At 35.5% G+C, this 27,220-nt stretch overlaps 1 protein-coding gene and 2 long non-coding RNA genes across 3 annotated transcripts in view; all 3 read right to left on the minus strand.

Moving 5' to 3' along the window:
- Nucleotides 1–19,400: 19,400 nt before the first annotated feature.
- On the minus strand, nucleotides 19,401–19,959 carry LOC121254590. Its single transcript, XR_005938668.1, has 2 exons — nucleotides 19,835–19,959; nucleotides 19,401–19,723 (listed from the first exon to the last, which is right to left on the minus strand). It is a non-coding gene; the product is annotated as an uncharacterized LOC121254590 (long non-coding RNA).
- Nucleotides 19,960–21,109: 1,150 nt separating this feature from the next.
- Nucleotides 21,110–27,220, minus strand: part of LOC121254558 (putative UPF0481 protein At3g02645) — a 33,342-nt gene continuing 27,231 nt past the window's right edge. Inside the window, exon 4 of the mRNA XM_041154653.1 lies at nucleotides 21,110–22,033. Coding sequence (XP_041010587.1) covers nucleotides 21,177–22,033 — 857 coding nt within the window. The 3' untranslated portion in view covers nucleotides 21,110–21,176. The remainder of the gene's footprint in view (nucleotides 22,034–27,220) is intronic.
- On the minus strand, nucleotides 23,182–26,945 carry LOC121254572. The gene is made up of 2 exons (XR_005938664.1): nucleotides 26,865–26,945; nucleotides 23,182–23,254 (listed from the first exon to the last, which is right to left on the minus strand). It is a non-coding gene; the product is annotated as an uncharacterized LOC121254572 (long non-coding RNA).

Raw genomic sequence — 27,220 nt, forward strand, 5'->3', positions numbered from 1 at the left:
GGAATTTATTCACTTGCTTGAAGAGCTGAATTGTTAACAATTATTAATAAGAGGTAGAGCGAGATGCATTCGAAGAGGCTAGAGTTGATGTTTGTGGATTCGAAGGGTAAGATATTTGACAAAGCCCAATCAGAGATAAGGGGTGACAGGGATGTTTCTTCCCCTCCAAATTCTATTCCTTCTATGGAGCCATTGAAAGTGAATGCCAAGAAGCCTATGGTTGATATGGTAGGGGTTGGTCAATTGGTTTCTCCTAATAAATCAGTGTGCAGTTGGTTTCAGCTATCGGAGGAAAATTTTGAATATGAGGTTGAGGGTGATCATGTGTTTGAGAAGAGTGTTTCACCGAGGAGCTTGCTCAACGTGGTGGATGAAGCTTTGGAGTTTGAACTTAGTCGTTTAGATGAAACAAGGGTTGGGGTTTTCAAACAGAGTCGTTCATTATCTGAGGGCGAACCTAAGGATGAATTGGAGGAATTAACTAATAAATGTTTTGATTCTGATTCGGAGTTGAATGTGTCGTTGAAGCGTCTAAGAGGAGTGAAGAAGAAAAGTCCGATGACAGTCCTAGAAAGGAAAACTCGGTCCCGGAAACCATTTTAATTTTATTATGTAGATTCTTATTTGGAATATTAGGGGTATTCTTTCGTCAAAGGGTAGGCTTCGGCGTATTTTGAATAAAAGTTGTCCGTCTATGGTGGCATTGGTAGAAGCTTTTCTTGTTGCTAATAAATGTAGGCGGTGGGCTAGGTGGTTGCATCGGCCTAATTTTATAAATAATGCTGAAGTAGGTGGTAAAATTTGATTGTTTTGGGATGACAAGCTGGAGTTTGGGTTTGTTGCTATGTCAGATCAAGCACTGTATGGGTGGTTTGTTTGTAGGAATGTCCGAGTTCTGATTACTATTGTTTACACGAGTTGTTTTCGGGTGAAACGACTGGAGTTGTGGGATCATATTCGTGCTTTAGATGTGGGTACTTGGCCAAATTTTGTTGGGGGGATTTTAATATTGTTCATAGGGATGATGAAAAAATGGGAGGTCTTTTGAGAGCTCCTCGTGCAAAATTGGATTTTAACAATTGTATTCATGATTGCGGGTTGATTGATCTTCCTTCTGATGGGAATACATTTTCTTGGTGTCACGGGAGGCTTGGAGGTAGATGGATTTGGGCGAAATTGGATCGTATTTTTGTTTCGTCAAGGTTCGTGAATTTTTTTGAGGAGGCTCAAATGGAGTATCTTCCGCGGACATCTTCCGATCATTGTCCTATGCTACTACATTTGAAGAGGGAGAGAAGGGACGGCGATAAATATTTTAGATTTCAGCATATGTGGGGAACCCATTAGGGGTTTTTACCGTTGGTTCGGGAGGCTTGGAATCAAAATGTGGATGGCTCTCCTATGGTGAGAGTTAGTAGAAAACCTGAGATTTTAAAAAACATGCTGTGGAAATGGAACATTGATATTTTTGGGTGGGTTGAAGTGGAATCGACTAATGTGGAAACTCGGATGGTGGAACATGAGGATATGCTTGCTGTTGATTATTCCCAGGAACGGGAAAGTGAGCTACTGGTTTGTAAACAAAATCATCTTCAATGGCTTCATAGAGAAGAGATTTTGGGTTGTCAAAAATCTCGTATTAAATGGCTCAAGGAAAGGGACTCAAGCACAGCTTTTTTTCATGCGTCTATGCGTGTTAAAAAGAAGAGTTTGATTGTGGAGCATATGACTTTGAGTAATGGTCAGGTCTTGGATTCGGCTGAAGCCATGCATGATGAAGTTGTTCAGTTCTTTCAGGAGCTCTTGTTGACATCAGATGTTAACTTGGATGTGGAGGCTCTAAGCTTATTATTGCCAGTGGTTTTGAATCAGGAAAATGAGGCATTATGTTCCCAGCCATCTTTGGAAGAAGTAAGAGCGACATTGTGTTCTATTCCACAGGATGGGAGTCTCTGTCTGGATGGTTTCTCAGCTAGTTTTTTCATGCTAGATTGTGAGGTGGTGAAGCAAGATATTCTGGACATGGCTAGGGAATTTTTTGAGGGGATTCCATTGACTACTTTTTTTGGGCTACTAATCTTGTATTGATTCCTAAGGTGGATGCTCCAACTAGTTATGGCAATTTCGACCAATCAGTTTATGTTTGGTGGTCTATAAAATCATGGCTACAATCATGGTTTCTTGATTGGCTCCAGTTCTTGGGGGTATTATTTCGCCAAAACAAGCTGCATTTAATCATGGGCATAGCATCTTTGAAAATATGGCATTGGCTCAAGAACTTGTGCATGGTATGAATTGTAAAACTAGGGATGGTAATGTTATCCTGAAGATTGATATGGCAAAGGCATATGACCGTGTAAATTGGAGGTTTTTGTTGGAGGTGATGCGGAGGTTGGGTTTCTCATATAAGTGGCACTCTTTGATTTTTAATGCGATTTCCTCTCCTATTTTTCAGTTATGTTGAATGGTTGATGCAGAGGTTTTTTTCAAGCCTTCCCGTGGACTTCGTCAAGGCGACACTTTGTCATCGTATCTATTTATTTTGTCGAAGGAACTACTTTCAAGAATGCTCCATAAAGCTTTTTCACAGGGCCAAGTATTTTAATGCTTGTGGGGGTGTGCGTATTTCTCATTTATTGTATGCCGATGACTTGTTGATTTTTGCTAATGGGGGTAACGTTTCTATTCGAAATTTAAGGGGGGTGATTCAAAAATATGAAGAGATCTCGGGTCAGTTAGTAGGTCCACAAAAGTCCTTTATCTTCTTCTTGACTAAAATTCCATGGGGTCGGAAAGAGGATTTGAAGCGGATGTTGGATTTTATAGAGGGTGCATGGCCTTGTACATATTTGGGTATTCTGTTACATGTTGGATGTATGAATATGAGATTGTTTGAGCCTTTGTTGTTTAGGGTGCAAAAAAAGTTGGTCGGGTGGAAGAGTAAATTGTTATCTTTTGGTGGTAAAATTATACTTATTAAGCATGTACTTAGTAGTATGCCCATTCATTTATTGTCGGTGATGAATTTGCCTAAAGGAATCTTTGGGAAGCTGAAAACAATTTCTCAAATTTTCTTTGGGGTTCTAGTGATGAAACTAAGAAGCATAAATGGGTCTCATGGCGGAATATTTGTTTCCCAATAGAGGAGGGGGGGACTTGGTATTCGTGATTTGTCCAAGGTACAAAGCTTATTATTCATGAAGTTTGCTTGGATATTGTTGAAGGGTGGTTCCCTTTGGTCAGATTTTTTTTGGTCTAAATATGTGGGAAGCTCTCATATTGGTTCGGTGATTGAAGGTCCAAGGGGTCTCGGTTTTGGCGAGGGGTCATTCAGGCTCTCCCTTTGGCTTTAAGTAACTCAAGCTGGTTGGTTCACGATGGCTTTTCAAGTTTTTGGTTTGATAACTTGCTGGGCGATGGTGCTATTGCTGATCGACAATTGGTGGTGGGGGATAAAGGAGTTCAGGTCCAAGATATATTCGAAGGGGCGGAGTGCAATGTTCTGATGCTACATTAGATGGTGGATGACGAAACTGTGAACATAATTTTGATATCACAGGTTCACATTCGCGAGGGACCTGATTTTTTGGTATGAAAACATTCTATAGATGGCGGTTTTAATACTAAATTAGCTTGGAATATTGTTAGAACTCATGGTACTATTTGTCCTCGGAAGAAATGGCTATGGCAAGCTTCGGTTCCTAAGAAGATATCTTTATTATGTTGGCGTGCATGGCGTAGTGCTATCCCTGTGGATGAGGTAATTAAGAAACTTGGTATCCCAATGGTTTTGAAATGTCATTGTTGTCACTCTTCCCAAGTTGAGTCTGTGGATCATATTCTTTGTGAGGGGGAGGGGCCAAGGAAGGTTTGGAATTATTTTGCAGCAATTATTGGAATTCAATTGCCTTCTACACGGGTTTGGGCTAGGTTGATGAATATATGGTGGTGCCGTGCTTCGCAATCTCCACAAGTGCGTTGGTTACGTGGTGTTATTCCTATCATTATTTCTTGGGCACTTTGGAAATCTCATTGTGCGGCTCGTATGGAGGGGTTGAATTTTGATTGGAAGAATGTTATTCGAATGGTAAAAGGCTTTATTTTAGAATCTTTGGGCATGGTCAGGAAGTTTAAAAAATTAGGCCCCAATGATGTTGCGGTATTAACAAAGTTAAATTGTCCTATGGTGGCTTTGGAGAGTAGAACGCCTATATATATCATGGGTGTTGCCGGAGGCTGGGATGGTGAAACTAAATGTTGACAGCGATTCTTGTGGTAATCCTGGGATGTCCGGCGGAGGGGGAATTGTTAAAGATGACATTTGTGGTGTTTTGGGTGGGTTTGCTTATTGCTATGGGCAAGCCACAAATGCTATTGCGGAATGTTGAGTTGTAATTGATGGTCTTTGGATGTGTAAGCAACTTGGGTTGAGGAATCTTGTGGTAGAGTCGGATTCCAGTGTTATAGTGGGATGGTTTGTCTCAAGTGTTTGTAATTATTGGTACCTTTGGGATTTTTTGGGAGGAAGCTCAATGTCTTGTTAGGAGCTTAATGTTCAGTTTAAATTGGTGCTTAGAGAAGCTAATATGGTAGCTGATTTATTGGCTAAACTTGGTGCTAGTGGTGGGTCTCTGGATTCTTTTGGGGAAGATGTTGGTACGGGAAGGCTTAGAGGTCTTTTATGTTTGGATAGTTGGGATTTCCCCTACAATAGACACTAGTTTTTTGTGGGGTTGGGTCTTGATTTTTTGATCCTGATGTTTTTTTTATCACGATATTCTTCCGCCATAAGTGAGGATTTTTTTAATAAAATTGGAAGGGGGTCACTCATGGACAAGTGGCCTTCGTCTCTTTCTAAAAAAAAATTAAAAATTAAAAAATAACTGGGACAATATGCACCCCATAAAAGTAAACATATTTGTTTGGAAACTATGGCATAACAAAATACAACTTGATGATAGAATTCAATAGTGGGGAATGCCTTTAGCATCGAAATGTGTATGTTGCTCTCATGATTCTAGACAGTCCGCATCTCATGTTTTCACGAGCTATGCTCTAGTTGGTGTTGTATGGCAATACACTTCCTAGATGTTGGAGAGATAGAGCTGCCCCTATGCTAGGCTTCTTTCAAGGGATCATATCAATTTAATCTACTTGCACAGCTCATTTCATCACTAATCTACTGGGAAATCTAGCTTGCAAGGAGCCAAGAAAAGTTTGAGGATTCTGCTGCTGATTGTTAATACTATTGTTCACATGATTCTAAAATCACCAAGGGAACTGAGCTCTCTCCTTAAGCCCAAGTCTTTGACATTCAGGACCAAAATCTCTATTTTATCTGATCTTCATATAGCACAACAGATTGTTAAAGTAAAAAAATTAAAATTATAAACATAGATAGTACTAGTAAAAAAATTAAAATTATAAACATAGATAGTACTTCCAAAGGCAACCTCAGTTTAGCTGGCTGTAAGAGGGTTTTAAGATGCTCTTCTAGCTCTTTTATGCTTGGTCTCTCTTGTTTCTTGGGCTATGGTACAAACACTTTCGTAGAATTTTCAACTTTTAAAACTGGCTTCACTTTATTATACCAGCGAATCGAACTCTCTCCTTATAGTGAATTGGTTAACTAATCGCACTCAATCGCCTTTAGAAATATTGTGAGATTTGAGATGACATCATGCAATTTCATACTTCCTTAATTCCATTAAACATAGCCCATGTTTATAGGGAAGGAAATGCTTAGCCACATATGTGCTCAGCTTCTTGTTTTCACTCCCTCTCAGCTACCTTATGAGTGTAGTTTAGGTATTTTTACACTGGATCAAGCTGGAATCCCTTACATGCTATTGTAGTCCCTGACCTTTGTTTTACAAGTTGGTTTGCTTTATACTATAGTTTTACAAGTTGTAGTTTTAAAGCTTGGTTTTGGAATACCAGCGATCTATTCCTTAAGTTTCTTCTTATAAAAGGTTTTTCTCTGTTTTCTTAATAAGATTAAGGTTTCGGCCTCAAAAATTATTAAAAAAAAAAAAAAAAAAAAAAGGATTTGGTGGAAAAGAAGATGAATTAGTGGGAATTTTTTGTGAAGCTCTTAAAATCTTTGTTACTATTTTTTGTTTAAAAGAAACGATTTAGTATTAAAAACAATAAGCTATTGAAACTGTAAAATCCATATACCGGTTGATGTTAGAACTTTTTACATACACTTTTCAATATTTAACTTTGTGTAGCATCTGTATATGGATTTTAGGATAAAAAGAAAGCAAAAAAGAAGAAAGGTGAAAATGGCCTTACTGTTTTAGTATGTTTTTCTTTTCAATATACGATAATGGACTTGCTTAATCATTCGCCGTAGATCGCTCCCTGCGCGCAAATAAATAAATAAACAAAAATGAAAATAAAAACACTCTAGTTGAGAGTTACCAAACACATAAAAATTATTTATTTTAACTAAAAATTTCTATAAAGTAGTATACATCAATTTATGATCTGCTTATCTCTAGATTACTTGAATATTATTTTTATTCTGTATTTATTCGTTTTCAAATATTTCTTCTAAATATTAATAAACTTAAAATATGCAAAAATCTTTTAGTTTTTGTAATATCTCACCATATAGTATTGTGATTGCAATTTAATTATTTACACCCAAAACAACAAAAATAATCCAAAAAAAAAAACTAAAAATAAAATCAAAAGATAAAAGAAGAAATGAGCTTTATAATATAATTTATGGTTCATTGCAAAATTAGTACATGAATTTTAACGTTTTTGTAACTCAGAGATCTCAATTTTCAATATTTGCAAAATAGATTTATACACTTCAAGAAATAGATTTATACACTTCAATATTTGCAATATTCAATATTTTCAATTTTCAATTTTCAATATTAAGATAATTCTCCATGTTATCTTTAGGTGATTTTTAAAAATAATAAATTCAATTTGTAATTTTTATAAATATACCATATAAACCATAACTTTATCCCATTTTTTTGCAGGAGGGGTGGCTCCCGCTTGGCCGCTTTCATCTTCTCATTACTCAGGGATGGCTTGGATTTACACCTTAGCCCATGAGCAATGGTGTTGGATTGATTATTTTATTTTTTAAATTTTGATTAATATGTAATTTTTTTTACTTTTAGCTAATTATGTGAAATTTAAAGTCTATATTAGATTAGTCATCATACTCTTTATAATAATAAAATATTATTATTTTATATTTTTATATTTTTATAATTAATTAATTTTATTTTCATAACCTCCTATAATCTCCAATAATTATATTTATTTTCATTTTCACATCTAATAAATAAAATTTCATCACACGATATCAAGGAAAAGAGTTGCGGGAGAGAGAATGAGCCGAAATATAATAAACAATAGATGTAGACTTGCTACAAGACTTTTCATATTTAAAAAGAAAAATAAAATTACTATAACTCATATTTGAGATGAAAAGTCTTTGGCTAATTCAATGTGAGCCAGTTATTGTTAAAATTAGTCAAATATAAAGATGAAAAGATATTTGGCCAATCCAATGCCAATGCTCTAAGAGCCCTTTCTCACTTTTTTTGTGGCTCTACTCTCTATAGTCACCGTTGGAGCTCCTGCAGGGCTCTACAGTATATTTTATTTTATTTTATATATTTTTTAACACATTTAAATATTTTTTAAAAAATTTACAATACTATTAAAAAATTCTTATTTAATTATTAAGTAAAACGAAAAAAACTACCCACTGGAGCCCCCAAGCCTTTTTTTTATTATTATTTTTTAAAAATCTGCTCCACAAACTCTACCCCAATGTTACCCACAAGTTTAACTTGGTATCACATCACATAGGTATTCTAAGTCTTTTTTTTTCATCTACTAAGGTTCCGTTAGTTTGACAGAAAGGAAATAGAAAAGACTTTGGCCCTAAAAATCTAAGAAGCATTCTAAAATAATTGAAAAAAAAAACAAGATATTAGAAAAATCTTAAAGGTTTATATAAAACTTGAAAAAAATTAGGAATTTATAAACACCCAAAAAAGTGAAAATAAAAGGTGAAACATTAAATAGGAAGTAAAAGAAACTTTACAAAAAAAAAAAAAAAAGATCATTGAATGCTTCAACAGTAGAATTTATAAATGCTTCATATGTTGATATTCAACCACTAAAAAACTTGGCCATAAAGTTAATTTTGTGTTTAATATATAGACAGAGACGTGCGTAGACGGAGAAAGAAGGAAATGGAACGTACTTGCTAATTTATTGCTCGACCTGCAGATGATCGTATTTCGGCTGAACGTAAAGAGTCTGAAGGTCAGATCACAGATTATAAAGATACAGCCTGCTGATGCACCACTTCAAGGGAACGTTGAGACGTTGACTCTGGTGTGCCTAGACAGCTGTGTGACATATTCCCGAGGACAGATCAAAGATGTCAAGTGCAAACAAATATAAAATAATATATTTTCTTTTTAAATTTTGTTTACTATTTTCTTTCACTTTGGTATATATAAATTAAAAAATAATATTTTATTATAAAATGTGTGTGAATCGAAAAAGCCTATAGGATAGATTTTGAAGATGCATCCTTCTGATGCGCCACATATAGCGGACGTTGTCTTGGACGTAGATTCTGCTAGGCAAGGCCAGTTGTAGCTGTAGAGCCCCGCTAGTGTAATTGTTGTGTTTTTTTTTTTATATGTTTTTTTTTAACATTTTGAAATATTTTTCTAAAAAATAAAAAAATATAACATCATTAAAAAATATTTATTTAATCACTCAATAGGCTGGAAGGGAAAAAAGAGTCATTCCCGACCCACTGGGACGACTTGGGCTCGATCGGCATTGTATAGAGCCCCAAGCAGTATTCTGGTGTGGTTGTACAATGGCGATACGTACATCCATAGCGGCGAATGAAAAATATGTGTTGAAGAAATAAAGAGAGATGACGTTAGAATTTATGTGGTTCGGCACTAAGCCTACGTTCACGGGGGTTGGAGAGGAGAAATTTACTATAATATTCTTGTTTACAATCTTTCATCATCTCCCATATCTCACTGTAGAATGGTAATGTTAAATATAAATTTATCGGAAAAGAGGCATTCGCTGGAGCTCCCATGTTCTGAGGTTGAAGAAGTGGTCGAAGAGGAAGAATGAGAACAGAAGACGAAGAAGATGAAGATGATCCTGAAGAAGAAGAACCTCCCCCTCTATTTATATGAATCATTTTTCCCGTGTGAGCACTCTGCAGGTAAAGCCAAACCTTTGCGAGTCTAACTGCCCTGCCAGCCTTTGCACCCACATTACCTCTTGGCTCCCCCAGCATCCACGTTACCCCCTGAAACCATCTTTATAAACTCGTTAGTTTTGGGCAAATATATATTATCATATAATGAAATCAGTCACATCTCTATAATCTTTCACTGGGGCATGCATTTTAAAAACTTAATGATTCAACGTAATATAATTGTATATATGACTTAATTTTCATTTAATAAAATTACAATTGGAGGGATTATATATATGACTTTATAAGAAAAATTCTTATTGTAATTTATATATTTATTTTTACAACCACACTCGTGCGATGAAATGGAGAACCATTATTTATTTTTTATACTTCTTATAAGCACGAAGTCTTTTGAAATTTTGGCATTCTTTGATTACTAATCATAATAAATAAAACGTATAGAAAGGAGACAGAGCATTGAGCAGAGGAAAAGCTCTTGTTTCGGAGAATTAAGATATGTAAATTAATATGTTCAAGGTTCTCTTTCGACTGCCCTTCTATAGGTGCAACACAAACTTTCCTCTACTGTCAGATGCCCCACACATTTATTTCTAAAGAACGTAGGCATTGTGAATGTCCAACGCAAGGTATCACAACGTGAAATGCAAGGAAATCGAATTCGCCCCTAGTTTTACCTGCAGTAAATTAAACAAAACTATCCTGTCTACTCATCAGAAAAGAATCCCTCGTAAATTAATGGTGGTTGTTTTTTTTTTTTTTTTTTTGGATGTTGTGCTGGATAACATTTTGATCTTTTTAATGCTAGCGGTCGGTTTACGGATCATTAATTTTTTCGGACAATGCAGGAGCACTACGCCTTGGCCTAATGAGTTTATGATTGCACACTCATGAATTCTCTAGGATCTTTTTTATTGTGGGTTAGGAAATTTAAAAGTTGGATCTGCTTTCCTAAAACAAAATGATTTTTTTGTCCTTATGCCATTTATCAAAATATCATATAATATAAACCTCAATTTCTAATAAAGTATGGTCTAAATTTGTACTCTTTAACGGATTTATCTCAATTTCAGTTGACAAGGCCAATAACGAGAAGCATTCTGGCTCAGAAAATCCTTCAACCAAAACTACTTCCATGTCATCTCTGTGTGCAAGGACAATATAAGAGGATTACTAGATATAGGGCTCTATGCTTATTGTCCCCACTTTTCTTCTTATTTGTATTATGGCATGTCACTTAGTTTAAATCCAAATCGTTGTCAATTAAGGCTGCCATAAAATGTTGTCATGTGATATACCATTAGTAACTTGGTGCTTTGTAATGTTATGATAATGTATTCCATTTTGTAACTAATAAATTTGGTGGCATTGAAGTGAATTTGTAATGTGGCATTTCTTCTTATTTGTAATGTATTTACAATCTCAAAATATGTTATTATTATGTATTCTCAACAACCCTCCCTTCTATGATTTAGTTTCACCTTTTCTCATTTTTCTCACGAGTAGAGGCTTGCTCTCCTGCCTATTGCGGGTTCTTCCTTTATTTCCATGGCAGATGAGTTGGAAAGCGTTGTGTGATAAGTTATCGTTAACGGAGCAAGAACAGGAGGCTATCTCCATTGATGATGCCGTAGTCCAGCAAAACTTAGTTCATGGCGAAAAATGCTTGATAGTACAGCTACTTAGTCTTAAACACTATAACAAGGAGGTTTTTAAGCAGGATCTGAGGAAGATCTGGCGACCAGCAGGGACTCTTAGGTTGTAAGATTTGGGCTCTTCTTTCCTTATCGCTGAGTTTGAGAATGTCAAAGATAAGGAGAGAGTTCTCCTTGATGGGCCATGGTCTTTTGACAAGCAATTGGTCTTATTGAAGCAATTTGATGGGCTCCTCCAAACTCATCAAATTACTTTGACGGAAGCTCTTTTCTGGGTTCGCATTCACGATCTCCCACTTATGGCTCGTAGTAAGCAGATCTGGCGAAAAATTGGTGAAGCTTTGGGTAAGGTTCTGGAAGTGGATTTGCGTGAGGATGAGTATGAATGGGGTGAATTCATGAGGGTGTGAGTTTGCATTGATGTTTCTAAACCTTTGTTGAGGGGGAAACGACTTAGTTTGGGGTTGACTGGGGATTATTGGGTACGATTTTCATATGAATGACTACCAGAATTCTGCTATATGTGTGGTCAGAATGGGCATCAACAACGGGACTGTGAGCAAATTGATCATGTGAAGGGAGTGGGTGGAAGTTTGCCTTATGGTCAATGGCTGCACGATCTTGGTCATCGCAGTTCTGGGGCGGATCAAAATGGTCACCGACAACCGTCTATGGTGGTCAATCTTAGTGCGGAAGGTCAGGGTAGTGAGTCACTATTGGCTTCAAAGGGACCTGCAATGGTTATGGAAGTAGTTGAAACTGTTTCGAAAGGCCTAGTAACTTCGGAAGTGGGGGGAAGTCAGTTACAGGTAGAGATAGTGCAGAGGTTACCTGGGACGGTTAATGCTTCTAATGCGGCTATAATGGCAAATGGGGGTAGTGTTAATGCTACGAGTAGTTCTCGGGGTTCAGTGGACTTTGTTGTGCAGAAGACGACTACCGAGGGTTGTCACAAGCAGGTAATGGGCCTAGATAAAATGCTTACACATGTGGACCGTGGCGTTGTGGGCTCCTCATCTATTCCTCTATCTAGAGGGAAATTTGTTATACAAGGCCCGGCTCAATCTCTTCGTACACGAAAAGCCAAGGTGCAGCACGTGAGGAAGTCCTTGATCTCGGGGGTTTCCAAAACTCTCACCCCATATGCAAAAAGGCAGTCATCAACGAAACTGGAGGAGGGTCTGGTGAAGAAGTGGAGACGCATTTCTGAAGATATCCAGATTTGTGATCTTCATGAGGTACCAATCGTTTCAACGGTAGGGGCTGATGTCCAGCCCTACCGACAGCCATGAAAACAATTTGCTGGAATTCTCGTGGGCTTGGGAACCCACTGAGAATTCGAGCTCTTCATGATTTAATCACGAGGGAAGGACCTGACTTGTTGTTTCTGCAGGAGACGAAGCTTACGGTACGAGATATGGAAGCTTGTAAATTTAAATTGGGTTTTACAAACTGTTTTTCAGTTGATTCGGTTGGTCGTAGTGGAGGGTTAAGCTTGATGTGGAATTCTGATTTGGGTGTTGAACTTAAATCCTTCTCGAGATATCATATTGATGTTCATATTAAAACTGAGGATCTACGGGAGTGGCGATTTACGGGTTTGTATGGCAACCCGGAGGTTTCCAGTAGATCTTCTACTTGGAATCTCATTAGAACCCTTAATTCTATCGAGCAAATTCCTTGGCTGTTAGGGGTCGATTTTAATGTGGTGGAGGACCTCGATCTATTACTCAGATTGGGGCTTTTAGGGAGGTGTTAACAGACTGTAATCTGCAAGATTTGGGTTTTAGAGGACCAAGATTTACATGGTGGAATGGCAGGGAAGGTGATGGTAATATTTCAGAGCGTCTTGACAAGTATTTGGGGAATTCTCTTTTCTGTTGTTTGTTCCCGCAAGCTGTGGTTTTGCATGTAACTATTGCATACTCAGACCATTTGCCTGTGATGTTCGAGTCTTTATGTTGTTGGGATAGGCCACTTATGAAGAAACAATTTCATTTTGAGGCCATGTGGGTGGGAGAGGAGAGGTGTGAACAAATTATAAACCAAGTTTGGAGAAACAGGGGTGCTACTTTTGGGATGGAGGGGGATCAAAATACCTGATACTTTCATTCAAAGGCGTCCTTCAGAAAGCAAAGGAATGTTATACGGAGTCTTAAGGATGATGGTGGAACATGGCATGAGGATGGACGATGGGATAAGCTGGTTGTTGATTATTTTAAGAACCTCTTTACTACTTTGGCATCAGGGGATCATGAGGTTGTATTGAGTCTTGTTGATAGAAGAGTAACGGTAGAAATGAATGCTGAGTTAACAAAGCCATTTGTCGCAGCTGAAGTAACAACAACTTTGAATCAAATGCACCCTACCAAGGCACCAGGACTCGACGACATGTCTGCTTTGTTTTTCCAATCCTACTGGCACATTGTAGGAGATTCCATCATAACTGCTGTGTTGGACTCACTTAATACTGGTAAGTTGCCCTCTCAACTCAATCATACACTCATTAGCTTGATCTTCAAGAAGAAAACATGCGAGCTTGTTTCTGATTTTTGCCCTATAAGCTTGTGTAATATGATTTACAATCTGGTTTCTAAGGTCATTGTGAATAGAATAAAGGGTTTTTTACCTGCCATAATTTCTGAATCACAGTGTGCATTTGGGGGGAGGGGGGTTGATTAGTGATAATGTGTTGAGAGCCTATGAACTAGTGAATTTTCTGCAGAATAAAAGGATTGGGAAGAAAGGGTATATGTCTATTAAGTTAGACATGAGCAAGGCGTATGATAGAGTTGAATGGGGTTTTCTAGAAAAAAATTATGCTCAGATTGGGTTTTGCAACCAATTTTGTTAACCTTATCATGGAGTGTATTAAAACTGTTAATTTTTCAGTTTTAATTAATGGGACTGCACATGGCCCCATTGGGCCTAGAAGGGGGATTAGGCAAGGGGATCCTCTTTCCCCTTACCTTTTTCTCTGCTGCACTGAAGGTTTAATAGCTTTGCTATGGGAAACTGAGGTGAACATGACTCTGATTGGAGTTAAAATTTGTAGAGGAGCACCAATGGTTACTCATCTCCTATTTGCCGATGACAATATTCTCTTTTGTCATGATGATGCTGCCACAATCAGTTTTATTCAGGGCCTTTTGGATGAATATGAACTAGCTTCAGGGCAAATGATGAACAAAAGCAAAATAGCCATGGTTTTTTCCAAGAATGTGGATGCTATTCAACAACATGAGCTGCTGCAATTATGGGGTGTGCACACTTTCCAGCATTATGATAGATACCTCGGTTTTCCAAATTTTGTAGGAAGATCTAAAGCTCAAGCTTTTGAAGGGATTAAGACTAGGGTGTGGACTAACTTGCAAAGCTGGAAAGGAAAACTTCTTTCTCGAGGGGGTAGAGAAATCCTTATAAAAGCAGTGGCTTTGTCCATACCCACCTATTCAATGAGTTGTTTTAAATTACCGTTGACCCTTTGCCGGGAGCTTGAGATGATGATGGCAAGGTTTTGGTGGGGTCAAAGGGTTGATGAAAGGAAAATCCATTGGTTGAGTTGGAAGAATTTGTGTGTTTCAAAATTTAGAGGTGGGATGGGTTTTAAGGATTTATACGTTTAATATGTCTCTTTTGGCGAAGCAAGGATGGCGCTGCTACAAAATGAAAATTCTCTATTGCACATAATCTTTAAGGCTAAGTATTACCCAAATGGTACTTTTTTCCAAGCTTCTTTGGGGCGAAATCGATCCTATGCCTGGGGGGGGGGGTATTTTTGAGGGAAGGAGATGGCTAATGGAAGGATGTAAATGGCGGGTTGGTAGTGGGGAGGCAGTGAAGATCTGGAAAGTACCATGTTTAGCTGGACCAAGAATTTTGCATCCTAGGTTGGACAGCAAAAATGGGGCATTTGTTGATGAGGAGCAGACTGTAAATAGTCTAATTGATGCTACTAGTAAAAATTGGAATGCACAGGTAGTTAGAGCTCTCTTTAATCCAAACATACCTGAGGAGATCCTTAAAATTCGATTGGTTCCAACTCAAGTGTTGGACAGATGGATATGGGATAAGGAAGCAAGTGGTAAGTTTTCTATCAAGAGAGCGTACAAGCTTATCCAGAATTTAATGGCTGGATGTATGGGGGAATCATCTATGCAGATGCAAGACAGAACTTTGTGGAGGAGGATATGGCATATGAAAGTTCCTAGGAAGATAAAAAAAAATTTGCTTAGAAGGCATGCAAGGATATTTTTCCAACTCTCACTAATCTCAAGAGGAAAAAGGTTGAAGTGGAGTCTCTTTGTGGCTTCTGCCATGTTCATGAGGAAGATATCAGTCATGCTTTGCTCACTTATTCTACCATTTCTAATCTGTGGCAAAATTTCTTCCAATGTTACAACAGTTTCAATCCTCTTTTAGCTTTATTGATACGGTGAGAAGGGTTCATAGGCAAGGAAGTGAAAATGATTTAACTGTGTTCTTTATTTTGTGCTGGAGCTTATGGTACCGGCGCAATCTTTGGCAGATGGAGGCAAAGTTGATACAACCAGTACAAGCAGCTGACCACACTTTATCCCTGTGCAAAGCTTTTAATGAAGTGCAAAATGCAACAGTCCAGAAGATGCTAAAGGTTTGTAAATGGCAAGCTCCACCTGAGGGTTTTCTCAAGGTGAATGTAGATGGTGCTGTGTTTGCTGATTTGAGAAGAGCAGATGTTGGGATTGTCCTAAGAGATATGTGTAGAAGTATTGTGATGGCTGCCTGTAAATAGGAAGAGGACGTTGATGGGGCAGCCACTATCGAGTCCATTGCTGTGTTCGAGTACTTTAGAAGCATAATGTTGGCTACAAGGTTCCTTTCCCGTCGATGTTCGAGTACTTTAGTGGCCTTCATGAGCGCATTGTTCTGGCAAGTTCCGTCCCCGATACAACCTATAGCCTTGATGATCTTTCTCGCTGATCGATCTCTGACCTTCCGCAGAGTAGAGGCGAGGATGAGATGGGTTCAAAGATTCGAGATATGTTGCTTTTCAGGAAGTTGACGAAGAAAGATGATGATGATTCTTAGAAGGATGGGTTCTTTAAGCGGCTTTTGAGGGACATAGAGGTGACGACGAGGAGTTGACGTCAAGTTCTAATTTGTATCATTGCACCACTTGACCATTTGTTTTGAAGCGTGTCGACAAACCATTGCATGGTTTGCAACTTTGCAAACCACCGCTTGACTTTGCATTTAATGGTTTGCTGGTTTGTATAGTGTACAAATGAAATTTGGCTTTGCAGTTAAGCCGAATAGTGCGGGTTGAATGCCAAGTCAGCAATTGAAAATTTGGCTTTTATATAATTAAATAGATATGCCACACTCCCGTAGCTTTAATTTCTATATAAGGGTAGTCTCTTCTTTTCTAATTACGTTTATATCCTGAGTATAATTTGTATGCTATGTTCCTTTTACATGTACTAGGCTTGAATTTAAATTAAACAGTATTTTAATTGGGTTATATTCTAGAGATACCATTTTTTTTCTATATTGGGCTTTAATTTAATGTAATTAAATACTGTTATATTATTTAATTTGAGTTGTGTTTAGTTATTTTTTTAAAAATTTCATGATTTTATTTAGATAAAGATGTTAGTCCATAAACTTGATTTCACAGAAAATATTCAAAGGCTTTAATTATATTACTTAGTATTAATTTTACAATTGGATTTTGGTAGTAATTTGTATGTGTTTAATCTTTTATTTTAAACACTTTAAGCCTATTATATGAAATAAATCTTGGATAGTTTTAAATTAGATATGATTAGTAGTTTGCATTGATTTTTAATATAAGTATTATTAATAATATTTTATGAATTACTATTGCTTAAAAAATTTATGATTTCCTACTACATTATATGTTGGCAGTATTAAATTATCATTTTAATAATAGTTTATAGAGATATGAGTTTTTAATATGATTAAGTTAATTTTCAAAATGAATTTTAAGTTATTTTGCCATATTTGATAAAATTATATCATTATAAGTTAAGAATATATTTAAAAGATATTAGTATTTATTAGATTTTTTGTAAGATTCAATAACTATGTTAATTATAGGAAAGTAAGCCTATTTTAAGAATTTAAGTTTTAGTTACAAGCTTTTACAGGATGAATGTAGGCCAAGTATTTTACCAAATTATATTTTAAAAGTAAAAATATGTTACTAGTATTTTAAATAATTTAAAATATTAGCATTCGTTGATTTTTGTATTAAACTGAATATTTATTTGACTATCTCCATAGTATGAATTTACGTAAATTGAGAGTTTTAGTAAGTCCTTTAAGAAATTTGGGAATGTTTAGTATTTTGTAGTTGACGATTAATTTCATTTAGCACGATTTTGGAAGATTCAGAAAAGTTCAAAAGTCCAGTTAAGTGGGACTCGTATGCTAGATTTGCACAAAAAAAAATAAAATAACTGTGGTTAGTTTATAAAATATGCGTGTTATTTTAAAAAGAAAATGTGAAAAACAATCTCAGTATATATTTTGCATTCACTCATGAAATCTGTATGAAAGAGAAAAATATTTTTTGACATGAATAGTATAGACATGAGCAATATTTGACATGTTTATGAAATGTGCAAAAGAGCAAATATGAAATTTGAGAATTTTTGTATAGGTGATATGAAAATGTCTTGGATCTGTTTTTTATCATATAAAAATGATATGAATATGTTCAGAACGTGGTTTGATGTGATATACATATGAAAATCTTTTAGCATACTTATATGTTTTAATTCTGATTCTGATTATAGTTATGATATGATGATTCTGGTTATGTGATATAGTTGGTACCAACTCGATTTGATATGATATGAGTGCACTCACTTTGGAAGCAAAGTGATATTTTTTGTGTTCTTTCTTGTGTGCACACTCAGGGTTCCGAGAATGAATAAAGGAAATTTTCACAATATGATACTGTCTGGTTTGGCTATTAGGGATACCACAACCCTACCACAGGGGTTAATTATGGTATATGATATGATATGGTGATGTGATATGATACGATATGATATGATTTGATAATAAGAAGATGTTCATTTATGTTCTGCCAAATCGTTTTTGAATATGAAAAGGGTATTTGAATATGAAAAGTGGGTTTTGAATATGAACAGTTGGTTTTTGAATATGAATAGTTGGTTTTTGATTATGAAAAATTGAAAAGTCGCTCTTATTTTCTGATAACATGTTTTTGAAATCTGCATATGAAAATCAAATGTTTTCGAACTTTCTAAAAAGACTCATATTTACATGCTAGTATATATGTTTTGTTTACTGAGTTGTTGATAGCTCATCCCTTATCACCACAACATTTCAGATTTTTTTGATGGTACATCTAAGGATCAAGACTATAAATCAAGTATAAGACTACGTGAGTATAGTGGATTAAGTACAAAGACGATATTTTGGTTATTAGAGATTCTATTCAATAACTCTGTCTTGCCCTGTCGACTTTGTATTTTGGAAGGTTGATGTTAATTTCAAGATTTTATAATATTTAGATTAATCATATTGGAGTAGTTGATTTGAAACAATGAATTGTATGCATGTGTCATTGAAAACTTTGGAGTCTATGACTATATGCTTGAGACATGATTTTGAGTGACAATGAGTAACTCTCCGACCCATCCGGAACCGGGGCATTACACAGTACATGTGTATTGACTATGAGCATCGCCCGGAGCTGACATGGCTGCATGGCATTTGAGTAATGAAGTTAATTATATAGCCTTTTTTCGACTTGTATTATCATCAATATTCCTCAGCCTTTTCTACTTCTTTTTCTTTTTCCCAAGCATTCTTCATTATTAATGTGGGAATAAATTAAATAAGGGAAATGATCCATGCATTTGTGCAATCTTCATTGATGAATTTGTTGGATTTACCAATATGTAAACTCTGGCATCTAACATCAGACGTTCTTCCTTTCAAGATCAGGATATATACTTGTTTTTGGTATCTTATATATATATATATCGGACTTCATGTTCAGTTTGAGATTTGCGGCTATTCAATGGAAGAGCTAGCAGGGATACTTGTAGTTATAAACTGGAATGGTACCTCTCCCTTCTCTTTTAAGATCAGGTTGTGTGTGTGTGAGATTTGCAAAAATTTATTATACAAGAAGTATATTGATTGTAAAATAATAAAGAAACTGTTGGTTTTAGAAATCAGATTACAGAAAAATAATGAAACCAGAGGAGAAAACAGGGGAGAACTTCAACCAACAATTCTTTGATTGATTCTATTGTTATGCCATCTTGAGAAAACAGGGGAGAACATCAATAACATATAGTTCCAAAGTAGAGTAATAAATCAGATGATTAATAATAGCAGAAAACTAAATATAGCTTGTATAGAAAACTGCATCAGTCTTCAATAGAAACGTATTGGGGGGAGGTAGTTTGGCTTATAATTTCTTGATACAACATAGTCTACTAGCTTGGCTTCTTGTCTCTACAAAAACCCAGCGGCCTTTTATTTCAGTCAAAACCACTGCTTTAAAAACAGAAAGAAAAGACTACCACCAGATCACCGCTGGTACTGATCATGTATACACAACACACACACACACAAAATAAGCTGCGGCCATGGATCAGCTGATGCCATAGGCCAGTGCTCCACATAATTCAGACTCCACCTTCTCCCCAGCGGTGTTGAGCACTACGGCCATCATGTCTGTTGGCTGGTGGACTTTCTCCATCAGATGGAGAACCATGATCAGAACCCCGGATTTTATGATCATTGAACTCTCTGTAGTATCTTGTCTTTACTTCTGCAACAACAAACAAACTATATATGGTTATTCAATACTTTTAACTAAGAGAAAGTTGATTGAAAGACTCTTAATTAGCTTTCGTATATGGTAACTGAAAATGACACTAACTGGCTGGGATGTTTGTTCTGGCTTCCAATGGAGCCAATTCATTCGAAATTAATAATAGGAAAATGAAGATCAGGAACGTAGAGGCCCTGTAAACCATGTAGCTGCTACTCATGATCAAAGTCCTCGTCTCTGAATTAATAGATCAGACTAGATATGGAGATTTAGGGCCAATTATATAGCAATATCTACAATACACAGACCATATATATAATTGGTCAAAAGATGGATTCATATATATTTCGAGTCGGAAGTTATATATATTTCTGATTGGGAATTAATTACTTAATTTTGGTTAATGGGTTAGTACAGAAATTACAAGTGGCTAAACTTTGAGTGGAATACTGTCCCTGCGCATGAAATTATGATTATTCATGACTTGAAAGAATAAATACCAAAGGTAAAATAACATGATCATGATGATCAGCATTGAATATTTAATGACTGCACTTTCCATGACAGACCACAAAAAAAGGTGGGAATTTGTTTTCAAACCTCTATGAAAACAAAGGGAAATTCATCTTGACGCTCAGTTATTTATTTATTTATTTTAAATCATGGGTGGATCATTTCGTATCCCACTTCCCAACAAAAAAAATGTTTTTTCAATGAGCCAATCGAAAACATTCGTATTTCAATTATAGTTATGCCAAACCCAATATCTCTGATCCATCCTTCAAATTCAATATTGGCCTTTGCACCCATGGTGAATCCATCATGTTCAAGACCACTCACCCGTCAATTATCATTTTTGTCTAACTTCAACGCCAAAACCGATCCAATACAATCCAAGAAGAATTTTGGAAAATGTGAAGGAGTCCTACGGTCCATACGGCTAGGTGAAGGACCAAGAATTCTAGTGCGGTCACACCACATTATGTGCTTCCATCGCCCATCAACCCCTTAAGGACGCACCAAATTTTCTAAGCAAGCAAACAGAAATTTAGCATATACATGATGGTACTAACTAGAGTTCTTGAGAAAAAGTACAATACATGAAGACCTCAAAAGTAGCATAATCTACGCGTTGTCTAAGCAATCATAAATTTCATTCCACATTGTTATTCAGAGTAGTGCTAATTGCACGGACAGGGGCACGGGTTAAAACACGGAATAGGCTAATATGGATGCACGAACAATCTATCCATTAATTTAGCCTATTTCGTGTTTGAGCCTACACTCGCATGTGTCCCAATCAATTTCATTCAATAAAACATGATTCAAATATAGCTCAACAAAAGATATGGTTTGGAGCCACTCTTACTTTGTAAAATCCTAGTAATTACTCGATATTTATTACATTAACTAAGAGAACACACATCAAGTTTAACACTGCATGAAAAATCTAATGAATAATGGAAAATATGGTTTGTGTAATTGCAAGTGCAATCAATAAGACAGCCGCCAGAAATGAAAGCAAGGCCCAAGGACTGTTTAAATAATCGCGCCTTAATTTTGCCATCCATACATTCCTGTGTCTCCTGCAATGCATGTTCACATCCATGGAAGTTCTAGCATAAATAGAGTCTGTGGTTGAAAAATTGATATTGTCACAAAGCTTGTTAACCATGGTGGAAATAACTTCATTATCACCCAAATAGTTTTTTATAATTCCTCTTCGACGGAGTAATTCAACATCCTTTGGAGTGTTAATGAGATCATCCATGAAACGGACATAGTTGCTGACGTAATTAAAACCATTGTCTTGATCACAGTATTGCTCATATGCAATTAGATTTCGTAAGTAAGTCTCTGTTTGATCTCCTATGCTCAAAGGTGAAATCTCCATTAGCCCATTGTTGAATTTTATGGAAAACATGTCACATTTATCTGCCTTCTTGAATCTGATTCCAGCCTCTGCAAGCTCTGTGGCGCCATGTATGTTCCAGTCTTCAATCTCTCTAAGAGCAAGTAGACGCTTAAATTTCTTTGCCTTGTTGAATTCGACTCCAACCTTATGAAGCTCTTTGTCGTAAGGTACTGACTTCCAGTTTTCAATCTTGTCCAGACAAAATAGACGCTTAAATTTCTCTACTGTCTTTAATTCAACTCCATCCATTTGCGTCCCTCTTTCACATGGTTTTGACTTCTGGTCTTCATTCCTATTTTGATCATGTAGATCCTTAAATTTCTTTGCCTTGTCGAATTCAATTCCAGCCTCTTGAAGTTCAATGGCATAAGGTATTGTTATCCAACGGTCAATCCCATATACATCATCATTAAATTTCTTTGCCATATTGAATTCAACTCCAGCCTCTTGAAACTCTGGGCCATATGGAATTGATTCCCAGTCTTCAAACTCTGCCATATTGACTTGGAATCCAGGTTTCTGAAATTCACTAGTGTAAGAAATTGCCTTACGCATATTTTCCATTTTTGTAAGTAACGGAATGATAGCTTCGTGAATTAGACCAAATAGGTGCTTAAATATCTTTGCATTCTTGAGTTTGACTCCTACATCTTGACGTTCTCTGGCATGATCTATTTTCGTATCAAGTAATGAAATACAAATGGTTGTATGTATGAGACCAAGGAGATGCTCAAACTCTACATTCTTGAATCTGAACCCAACCATCAAACGTTGCCATACCATGTTTGGAAGTGAAGGGGTGAGAGCTTCATGCACCAAACAAAGTAGATGCTTAATCTTTTCGGTTGAATTATAACTTGATAAATCGACATTCCATTCAAATGGTAAAACGCCAGAGAAAAAATTGAGGGCAAGATCATTAAGTCGTCTCAGGAGAATCATAGTTGTGGAGGTTGATCTTTCAACACTAATTCCATCTTTCTCCTCATCAATATCGACAACGTATTCTCCTAAATTTCTGGATCTGTTATGAAGTAGCGTGTTGTTACTCTGACTCATCCCAAACAATTTAGCCAGAACAAAGAATGGAAGTTGATTTTCAAATAACAATAGATCACGAGCTATTCTAGGAAGTACCCACTTCATTTTAAAGATTGGGTCATCTTGACAATCTCCTGTTTTGCAATAGATTTCATACTTGTGGAACAACTCAATAAACACCCATCAAGCAGCATCATTTCTACAAACTCATCTGAGGTCTGGCTAATGTGTTCTCCATAACATTTAAGAGCTCTTTCTTCCAATTCTTTCAAGGTGGCAATGTATGCTTCTACACTTCCTTCCATTCTTTTAAGCATTTGCTGTAGATAATGTAATTTATGCTCTTTCATAAACCCCTGGCCAACTTTGTTATGGCCGTTGTAAGGACCAATGGGAAGCAGCACAGGCTTGTAAGCCTTTTCGTTCACGTTATGTAACTGCTCATGCACTTTATATATACAACGCAGTTTAGCAATTTGAGTCAAACTAGCAAGCTTTCTCTCAATTGTCTCAGTACGAGTGGAGAGTGTATCCGAGCTCATATTGTAGAGAAGTAGTACAAGTCTCTGTTCCTAATACAAAGCATACAAATTCTCACTAATTTTAATGGAAATTTCAGATAGAAAAAAATGCAAGCTTTTTAATTGTTAATACGAATAGAGAGAGCATAACTTATATTCTAGGAGAATAGTACAAATTTTTGCTCCAAGTATTTGTACCTCTCTTTTTTGGGAAAAGAGGTCGTTTAGTTTTGTTTTAATAGAGCGCTTTTTCTATTGTCAAGAGAGAGCTTATAGAAGTTAAGATAAGGTCCATTACAAACAAATTTATAGGCGGGGGAGCCTCTAACATATGAGTAGTTTGTCTGGTAATCTGGGTTTTCCCTATTTGATTAGTCACAGCTATAATTTTGATTTTATTGAATGAAATTAAGTCTATTTCTATCCAAAAAAAAAATTGTCCCTAATTTTATATTATTTTGTATTAAAATATTACATGTACCGACTAAGACAAATGAAGCTTTCCACTAAATTAGATTGGAGGATTCTATTAGATTATCTTGTGCCATTAAGGAGGATGTACGAAACACATGATTTTTTAGTAGGATTAATGAAAGGCCGCATTGGTTTTACAAATATCTCAATTCATCTTATCTCATATCATCACATTTCAATATTTAAGCAACATTCAAATACAAACATTTTTTAATTTCAAATTTTCATTTTTTTTATCTAGTTATTATAATTTTTTCGAATTTCCAACCAAAATATAAAAACAGTTCAAAATTTTCAAATCTCAAAACAAAAATAATATTAAAAAATTATATTCTATCCATTTTTAGCTTTATAATTTTTTGTTCAGTTTTTTCTCTCTTATTTTTCAAAATCTCATAAAACATCTTAATTCAAACTACTATTCATAAACTATTTCATTACTATTAATATATTTCTCATATTATCTCATATAATCTGTGCAACCAAACGAGGCCTTATTGGTCAGAAGAATTTCTTCCATTCCACTACAGTAACAGGTGCTAAAGCTAAAAATCATGCATCCGTTTATTTTGGGGTTTATTCCTTTCCATTTATTTGTTTAGACGTGATTACTGGACGGGTGATTTTTTCAGTATTGTGGCTTAGGTTCCATCCATAGTACACTCGGAATTATTATTTATCTTTCCATTCAGACTTTCAAAATCGCAAAAGTACTATATAGTAGCAGAACTGAATGGAAATACTGTGCCATTCCTTTTCGTAGAGGAAAAGCACCTAGATTGGGTGGAAAAGCATTAGTGGAGTGCCTTACTATCAAGAGCTTCCATTCACCAACATGGAAGACTATATGCAGATTCTGCCCATAATTCAGCAATAAAGCCAATGAATCATTCGAGAGGGTTCAACTTCTTTTTTGGTTTGGGAATGGATACTTGGTTCATAAGGGTTTTGTCATCACTTATTCTTACTTACAGGTCAAAGATCTATGCTCAACCATTGGATGGTGCATGCCAAAGGTTCAAGCACTCAATAACACAGCTTTGCTTCATGAGGTAAACGAATTCTCCATCAGACTGCGACAAGTAACAGACACTAGAGTATGTAGATGGCCTTTTTACTTTGAAGTCTACATGGAACTTATTGAGAGACCATTGTCCCAACTTTCCTCCTTCCGATTTTATATGGAACAATATGCAGTACCCCATAAAAGTAAATATATTTGCTTGGAAACTATGGCATAACAAAATACTACTTGATGATAGAATTCAATAGTGCTGAATGCGTTTAGCATCGAAATGTGTATGTTTCTCTCATGATTCTAGACAGTCCGCATCTCGTCATGTTTTTTCGAGCTCTATATGCTCTAGTTGGCGTTGTATGGCAATACACTTCCTAGATGTTGGAGAGATAGAGCTGCCCTATGCTAGGCTTCTTTCAAGGGATCATATCAATTTAATCTACTTGCACAGCTCATTTCATCACTAATTTACTGGAAAATCTAGATTGCAAGGAACAAAGAAAAGTTTGAGGATGTAATGGTGATTGTTAATACTATTAGAGCACTCTCATTGGATTAGCTAAAAGCTAAATCCAATGAATATTTAGCTATTAGAGAGTAAAATATGTTCACATTGGATTAGCCAAATTCTAAATATTTGGAATTTGGCTACAATGACTTTCAAAAGTTTTCCAAATTTAAATGTTACTATACATACATCAAATACATATTTTATTAATTATTTCTCTCTCCCTTTCTTTCTATCACATATTACATCACAATTGATATATTAATTTAATAAGAATAAGATTATTAATTAATATATAATAGGTAGAATAGTAAAATATAATAAAATAAATTAAATTAATAATTAAAAAAATTAAATTTTTTTGAAATTATTAGTTATTCATTACTATATAATGAATAAATGTATAATCTAATGTTGAGATTTTATGTGAATAATTAAAACTAAATTCATCTTATATTATTTTATTATTATATAATGAAAAAATAGCTATTCTAATGTGGAGATTTATGTGAATAGAATAGCTAAACGTCAAATTTCTCTTACATTCATCAACAATGTCCTTTAACTTTGGATAATCCAATGAGAGTGCTCTTATTCACATAATTATAAAATGACCAAAGGAATTGAGCTCTCTCCTTAAGCCCAAATCTTTGACATTCATGACCAAAATCTCTATTTTATCTGATCTTCATATAGCACATCAGATTGTTAAAGCAAGAAAAACCTTTTTGGGTTAAGTGGTTTGCCCTTTCTGTGGAGAAAATTAAAATTATAAACATAGATAGTACTTCCAAAGGCAACCTCAGCTTAGTTGGCTGTAAGAGGGTTTTAAGATGCTCTTCTAGCTCTTTTATGCTTGGTCTCTCCTGTTTCTTGGGCAATGGTACAAACACTTTTGTAGAATTTTCAACTTTGAAAACTGGCTTCACTTTATCATACCAGCTCAGTGCATTAGACCTTTATTATTGAATCGAACTCTCCTTATAGTGAATTGGTTAACTAATGGCACTCAATCGCCTTTAGAAATATTGTGAGAGTTGAGATGACATCATGCATTTTCATGCTTCCTTAATTCCATTAAACATAGTCCATATTTATAGGGAAGGAAATGCTTAGCCACATGTGCTCTTGTTGTTTTCACTCTCCCTCTCAACTACCTTACAAGTGCAGTTTGGGTATTTTAGCTGGAATCCCTTATTTGCTATAGTAGTCCCTGACCTTTGTTTAGACACGTAGCCAGATAGTTTGGTTTGCTTTATACTGTTTGTATATACTATAGTTTTACAGGTTGTAGTTTTAAAGCTTGGTTTTGGAATACCTCCATTCCCTAAGTTTCTTCTTATAAAAGGTTTTTCTCTGTTTTCTTAATAAGATTAAGGTTTCGTCCTTAAAAAAAAAAAAAAAGAAAGAAAGAAAGATTTGGTGGAAAAGAAGATGAATTAGTGGGAATTTTATGTGAAGCTCTTAAAATCTTTGTTACTATTTTTTGTTTAAAAGAAACGATTTAGTATTAAAAAAATAAGCTATTGAAACTGTAAAATCCATATACCGTTTGATATTTAGAACTTTTTAGAAAGACAGCTTCTACGGTGGTGTTGCCAAATAGTACAGCTTTAGCATAAAAGGAAAGCAAAACAGAAGAATGGTAAAAATGGCCTTACTGTTTTAGTATGTTTTTCTTTTCAATATGCCATTATGGACTTGCTTTATCATTCGCCGTAGATCGCTCCCTGCGCACAAATAAATAAATAAACAAAAATGAAAATAAAAGCACTCTAGATCATGAGAGTTACCAAACACATGAAAATTATTTATTTTAACTAAAAATTTCTATAAAGTAGTGTACATCAATTTATGATCTGCTTTATCTCTACATTACTTGAATATTATTTTTATTTTGTATTTATTCTTTTTCAAATATTTCTTCTAAATACTAATAAACTTGTAATATGCACAAATCTTTTAGTTTTTTATAATATCTCACCATATAGTATTGTGATTGCAATTTAATTATTTA

This window comes from Juglans microcarpa x Juglans regia, chromosome 1D (genome assembly GCF_004785595.1).
Source record: "Juglans microcarpa x Juglans regia isolate MS1-56 chromosome 1D, Jm3101_v1.0, whole genome shotgun sequence".
NCBI classification, from domain to species: domain Eukaryota; kingdom Viridiplantae; phylum Streptophyta; class Magnoliopsida; order Fagales; family Juglandaceae; genus Juglans; species Juglans microcarpa x Juglans regia.